The sequence below is a fragment of the Saccostrea cucullata genome, unplaced genomic scaffold (assembly GCF_032062105.1).
Source record: "Saccostrea cucullata isolate Sc308-1 unplaced genomic scaffold, CSIRO_AGI_Scuc_v1 ctg100, whole genome shotgun sequence".
NCBI lineage: Eukaryota > Metazoa > Mollusca > Bivalvia > Ostreida > Ostreidae > Saccostrea > Saccostrea cuccullata.
Genome location: NW_026932392.1, coordinates 236036 through 243524, shown reverse-complemented (window position 1 = coordinate 243524; position 7489 = coordinate 236036). Strand labels below are relative to the sequence as shown.

Sequence of the window (7489 nt, the reverse complement as noted above, 5' to 3'; positions counted from 1 at the left end):
CTTTATAAATTTATAAATTGAGTTGTTTTTCAGGACATTCACAGGCGTGGATCTAGGAATTGAAGTTAGAGGGGCGCCAAAAGAAGGCAAGGGGTCTGGAGGCCGCCTTGAGGCTCCAAGTAGGTCAAGGGCAAAGTCCTGGTGGGGGCTCAGGGGGCGAACCCCCGGAAGCCCCTGGGTTCTAGAGATTTTGTAGGGTAAAAATGAGGTCTACCAAGTAGGCATATTTACATTTTCTAGACGAAACTGTGATTTATGTTAACTTTGACAATTTTAGGGGGGTGGGGGGCGCCGGATGCGCCCCCTCCTTAAATCCGTCACCGGTTCCACTGAACTGAACTTTATTTCACGACAGATAGTAATTGCTCCTGCGTGTGATTCTAGGGACGGGGCTTTGCAAAGGAGTGAGGAGTGTTATTGGTAGGCAAAGTTGGAACCAGGCTACACCCCAGGCATACTAGAAACTCCCCAGTCTTTTTTTCATGCATTAATATTTTATATTGAAATAGCACTTTTTAATAAAGAAAAGAAATATCTTTTAGTACACACCGTATTATACATCAGCCAGGACTCAGGAGAGTTAAAAAAATCTTAAAACTTGAAAATTCTATATTTGATGGTGGTGGTGGTGGTGGTGGTGGGGGGTGGGGGGTCGTCAACTTTTTTTCAGTTCCAAATATAACTCATATGTACATATACCACTAAGTACATGACTACTTTAATATATGAATTGACTACATTGTATTAGCATGTGATTAGTACTGCAACAAAAAGTGTAAGGGATGGAGGCAACAAGCCTTTCGCTGAACTTTTCCAGTAGTAAAAAGTATGTTACGTTTAGGAAAATGTTTCGTGGCATCCTCCCCTCTACCGGTGAAACTTACCCCATAGGATGTCGTACAGACGGAAGTCAGTATATATAATTATATATTGAGACTTGGGGGTATGATTGTATAACGTCCCTTTAAATTGGAGAATTTTTAACTATAATGGAGAAGCCACCTCTTGCCGGTGGATAGCTGCAAATTTGTCCTAAATACTCGGCACTTATAGCCATTGTGCAGTGGGGGATCCACTGCGATACGGGACCTCGAATAATACGCTCTAGATCTCATCCGAAGGACCGAACTCCACGTCCCATAGTGGGATTCGAACCCACGACGTATTGATTGACTCCTTACTACTGTGTTTCGTGACCCTAGAGCAGACGCCGTAACCACAGTGCCACGCGGGCGATTGCACCCGAGTGGAGGGGCATCCGGGGGGGGATTCATTATCCATTTGTACTCGTGAAGATTATCTATGTTAAACTAAATGGTTAAAATGATTTAATTATTAACCACTATTAAATGGTTTCATTTAAACATTTATTCATGTAGGACGTATAAAACTGAAAACGTTAGCATATAACCTTGTTTTACGATTTAAAAAAAATATTCGGGGGAGGGGTTGCTATGAAGGGGGACGAATTGCTATATACAGCTAGATTCCCCACGGAAGAATAGCTATATATTGAAACTTCCCCGGAGGAAGTCTCACTGAATAGTCTTCCGAAGGAAGCATCACTATGTAGTCAGTCTTCCAGGGAAAATTAATCTTACCATTTTCCGAGGGAATGGCATTATCGGGTACATACCTGAACTTATAACAAACATCATTTGAAAATTTAAGTTCGATTGATAAGGTAATAAGGCAGAAAATTGAAAAATCTTTAATAACCCCGGTCCGGGTTTGCTTACCTATTTTTACCAACACTCGTGTAGCGAACACCCTGCCACCTAGCGTTATAATGCGGCACTAAATTCGGACAACTTACATTCGTCTTCATTGAATTTAGTGCCGCATTATAACGCTAGGCGGCATTGTTTACATGATTGAATTTACGTTCGTAATCGAGATAATCAAGATAGTTTATTTAAAAAACAGTATCAAATTAAAAGAAAGTAGAATGTATTCACAAGAATAAAGCAACATAGAAGTAAGGACAATATAAAGAACGATAAAAGCTCAAGTGTAATGTAATAAAGACGAATATGAAAACAATAAAGTGACATATAATTACAATAATAACAAAGCATAAAGAAGTAGGCAGAATAAGAATAAAAGCAAGATACATAGACTTTTGGCGGTAATTCCCTTCCATATGCTAAATAAATTACGATCTTTACAGAAGGAACATTATTGAATCTCCTAAATGTATTTGTGGTCAGAATGAGGATGTATATCATTTTTTCTTTGTTTGTAAAAGATATGTAGGAGCAAGAAATAATCTTTTTGACAAACTTTTTAGACTGGACGAATCGATTCTAATAGACACAGATCTGTTGTTATGGGGTACTGACACTCGATCTTATGATATGAACTGTCTTATATTTTCAGCAGTTCATAAATTTATCAATGAATCCACAGGTGCTTGAGGACAGGAACCCCCCCCCCCTCAATACAGACTCTCGGGCCTGTTAGACTTTTTTCACATAAATTATATATGGATGACACATTTGTGATATAATCTATCCTATCAATTGAGAAAATTTGCTTAAACTTACATTTTATAAAAATATCTACCCTCTCTATATATAAATTAACGTTGATTTTTATATAAGAGAATGTAGGGTAGATTTAATAGAACGTTTGTTTTATGTAATTTTTCGATTTGCTGGTATAGATCTTATCACAAATATGGCAATGAAAGATATTTTATAAGAAAAAAATCGAAAAAGCCCAGGGGTCTATATCGAAGGGGGGGGGGGGGGTCCTGTCCTCAAGCACCTGTGATACAAAGAACATAAATAATAACTAATAACTAATAACTAACTAATAACTAATAACTACCGAGGTATATCAATTACTTCAAATCTAGGAAAACTTTTCAACAGAATAATACATACTAGGCTACTTGAATTTGTAAACTCTGCATCACTGATAAGTGAAAACCAAATTGGTTTCAAGGAAAATTGTAGAACATCAGACCATTTATTCTCAATAAAAACAATAATTGACCACTACAAAAACAAAAAGGTTTATGCTGCTTTTATTGATCTTAGAAAAGCATTTGACACTGTATGGAGATTAGGTTTATTTTATAAACTTCTTGAATGTAATATTTCCCAAAAAATGTTCAATATTTTATTTTCAATGTATAGTAATACAATGAGTAGAATCAAATTTTCTGATGGATTAAGTGATGTATTCAATTCTGAGTGTGGTGTCAAACAAGGGGATGTCTTAAGCCCCACACTTTTTAATGTTTTTATTGATGGTATTGTCCATGACTTAAAAAATGGAAATTGTGATCCTGTACAAGTAAACAATATGCATGTAAATTGTCTGTTATATGCTGATGATATTGTAATCTTCTCAGAAAGCAAAAGCGGTTTACAAACCAGTCTTGATATTCTCAGTAACTATTGCTCAAATTGGAAACTCCAAGTTAATGTAGATAAATCTAAAGTTATGATATTTAATTCAAATGGCAAGCCTCAAGGAAATGAATTTAGTTTTAATGGTAATGCAATACAAATTGTACCAAGATACTGTTATTTAGGTATTATGATGAAATGTAATAGGAAGTTTAATTTAGCAACAGCTGTGCTTATTGAAAAGGCCAGAAAAGCATGTTTTAAAATGAAAAGAATTATTGGATTTGATAACCCATGTAAACTTTTAGAAAAACTCTTTGATGCTATTGTACTTCCAGTTCTTCTCTATTGTATAGTGAAATATGGGGAGTGGATCTCTCATCCAAAGATATTTCAAATGTTGAAAATTTTCACTTAAAATTCATTAAAGACATCCTTGGAGTGCACTGCAAAACATCCAATGCTGGTTGTTTAGCAGAACTTAAAAGACTACCACTTTGGTCCAAAATTTCCCTCTCAAGTATCAAATATTGGAATCACCTGAAAACTTCTGATTCTTTGGCCTTTAAACTTTACCAATCCACAATTAACTGTAATTCTTGGACTAAGAAATTATTTTCTATTCTTGATAATCTTGGATTCTCTAACATTACAAAATATACAGGTTCCATCCAACACCTTTTACCAAACATTAAACAAAGAATCATAGATCAGTGCACTCAAGAGCAAACATCAAAAATCTTTGGTTCAGAAAAACTTGATCTCTTCAAGAAAGTATACTCAGGAAAAAGAAGTCCTTATGGTGATTTACTCAAAAAAAGATCTGAGAGATCCTCTCTTAGTAAAATTAGACTAAGCGCACTTAAACTTGCAATAGAAAGTGGTAGATATATTTCCACATCAAGAAATGAAAGATATTGTAATGTTTGTAATACTGGTGTGATTGAGGATGAAATACATTTTCTTTTTCACTGTAATTCTTACTCTAAGCTAAGAAACGCATTCTTTAGTAATATTTATAACATAACAAAGAAAAATATTAATCTTAGCAATGAGAAATATATGCTACAATTATGTATAAACAGTAATATACAAAAAGTCTTGAAAGTTACTGTTAAATATATCAGAGACTGTTTTGATCTTAGAAGTCAATTACTTGACAATTCTTGAAAAAATATGTAAACATTATTTAATGTTGTTCAGTGGGCCTTTGCCAATTATTGTAATTGTGTTTGTGCCAATAAAGTATTTGTATTTGTATTTGTATTTATTTCTTCTACATGTTTTTAAGGAATGAGGTTCGAATTTAGAACTTACCGTTTGGATTAACCCCATTGGTTAACGATCAGCCTTTTTTCAAGCAGTTTGGTTATAAATACAGGACAGAGGCCAGGACAAGAATAAAGCATACTCTGTTAAAATTCCGGATCTATTTTTATCCGGATTCTAGCTAAGCCGAGGCGTTTGTCGAAAGATGGCAGGGAAGCTAAAAGTTCTCCTGGTCCTGGGGACCATTCGGGACGGACGACAGGGACTCAGGGTTGCCAAATTTATCAGGAGGAAATTAGAGGAAAGGAATTTCGACGTCACATTCTTTGGTATATTTTATTTCTTGTTGGTACGGTGTGTGTGTGTAGGGGGGGGGGGGGTATCATGCAGGTGAGCGTACATGTATGTGTACGACAACAATGAAATAGGGGCTATCACACAATCGCTATAAGTGCATATTAATAGTTTACAAGTAAAGTCGATGTCATTCTTAAAAACAATGAGTTTGAATTATTCCTATTTTATTCATTAATGAAGTATTTGTCCTATAATTTGAACCTGGTCTGTAAACAAAAACGCGATTATCGTTCTTGAAAATATTCATTTATGACAATAATATGAAAGAGAACATTTTTTTTAAAATATTTACATGTACTATATTTAGTATGAATATATTATAAACCCCTCTCTTCTGTAAACATTGCCGCTAAAAGATATTAAAAACATACATTTTTTAAAATCAAATTATGACATGTATGATACGAAAGTATTTTTTTTTTATTTTATTAGGCCTAAAAAAATCGACCCCAGATTTAAGTTCTTTAAAATGATTTAAAGAAACATCTTTAACCTAGTTTTTTTTCTATTTGTTAACTGTAACAAACTGAATCAAATTGCAAAGATTTTAGATTTAATTTTTTTCAGTTATTTGTTAACATTTTCAAAGAAAAAGAAAGAAACACTGATCAGTCTAGCTGCTAGTAATAAAATTATGTACGAAAAAATTATTTTGAAATTAGAAAAAAAGTCCATTAAGGATAAGGAAAGAAATTTAAAGTAAAAGTTCATATTTAAGTAATTGTATTATTTCTTTTTGTTTGTTTGTTCAAGATCCTTTGGAGATGAATTTCCCTATGATCACACAACCGGTACATTTTTATGGTCCGGAGAGAAAAGGAGCTCCAGAAATTCTGCTAGAAAACGAAAAGCACGTCAAGGAAGCAGACGCTTACGTCATAGTGTCGGCGGAGTACAATCACAATATCCCGCCGGCACTCACAAATTTACTTGACGCATTCCCCTGCAGCGCCTACTCATTTAAACCCAGTGGTCTTGTTACCTATTCCATGGGTAAGTAGTAACATTCAAAACCTGTTTACACGTAGTTTCCAGGGGGAAGCTTGAGGAACACAAATAAAAGAGAGGGTGTTTAAGACAGGCTTTAGGCGTTTTGCATTTTTATTTTGAGTGGAAGTTCCTAAAAGTTGAATTAAACTGTAAACATGTTAAATCATTTGAAAATCTTACTAACAGACATATTTTTCAGCAAGGGTCGTAGTGTCATGTTCTAAAATTTGAATTTTAATACCTAATAGAAGTAAAAAGTCATGTTCTATATATTTTCATCCGGTAAATTCATAATTTAGAACATGACAAAAAAGGGGGGGTGTAAAGCATACATGTAGTATCCGACACTGAACATGGCAATTTTCTTAATAAATCTACATGTATACCGATGTTTCTCGTTAAAAAAAACTGGACACATCACCTGACTGTTTAATAAACTAATTTGGACCTGACGTAATTAGAATAATCTAACTGTGTCTCGGGACAAGTCCTCACCAGGAACATTTATCATTTTAAGAGAGAACATTCTATAACTAATCCCGACGGTCACCATGTTAATAGCTCTATGTTCCCGTTTATGCTAATGTAATTGAACATTTTGTCTCGACTCAAAAAGTTATTTCCTGACTACAATGTACCTGCATGCAGAAGTGTCAGAATATGATCACGTTAATGAATCTAGTAGGTGGAGGAAAAATGAATGCAAAATTTACGGCATGATTTCTGTTTTTTGTGAGAGTGTTTTATTTGTTGCACATATGTAAGAGTTAAGTGTCAAACCTTTTTCCCTCCTCTTTTTTGCACTATTTTATTTATTGATTTTTGTTTTGTTTTTAAACAAAGTTTTTTAAATCAAAGTTTTTAAAACTTGTTTTTAACAAAAGTATTGTTTAAACCCCGCAATTGTACACTTCTTACTCACAAGATGGCATGTTCTAAATTTTATATTCATCCCGTGACGTCGAAGTCCATTTAAAATTTAGAACATGACTTCCAACTTATTGTAACTCAGTGGAAGAATGGTTTGGGATCAAATGTATCAAACATTTTTTTCTGGTATATTTCTAAGTATTTTATTTTTCTTTGTAGGTCAGTTTGGTGGAATGCGAGCTGCTATGGCTCTGCGAACACTGACAGGAGAACTAGGCTGTCTTAGTGTATCAAACATTTTTGGAATTCCTACGGTACAAAAAGCATTTGATGCCGAGGGTAACCCCCAAAATGACCATATGGAATCAGGAGCCAAGAAAATGTTGGACCAGTTAGAATGGATGGCTTGGGCAATGAAGAACCATAGGGACAAAGTTGGAGTGCCCAGTTAACAGACATCAATGTTTATACATGTATACTGAATCATGACATAATAGTTTTTTTGTGACTTTTTTTTTACTTTGAATTTACATGTAGATCTGATTTTCATAGATGTTTTGTTTATTCATTATACTTGCAAAATAAAAGTTTAACTTTTACATGTTTATCATATTATTTGTGAAACCTTTATCTCCCATAGAACT

General features: G+C 34.3%; 1 protein-coding gene and 1 pseudogene across 1 annotated transcript; both read left to right on the top strand.

Moving 5' to 3' along the window:
* The first annotated feature begins 2842 nt into the window (after positions 1-2842).
* On the top strand, positions 2843-4599 carry LOC134235022 (uncharacterized; annotated as a pseudogene).
* A 165-nt stretch (positions 4600-4764) lies between these two features.
* On the top strand, positions 4765-7449 carry LOC134235015 (quinone reductase-like). The gene is made up of 3 exons (XM_062717100.1): positions 4765-4957; positions 5739-5978; positions 7065-7449. Exons 1-3 carry the CDS (start codon positions 4834-4836, stop codon positions 7295-7297), a joined length of 597 nt encoding a protein of 198 aa, XP_062573084.1. The 5' UTR covers positions 4765-4833; the 3' UTR covers positions 7298-7449.
* Positions 7450-7489: the final 40 nt, after the last annotated feature.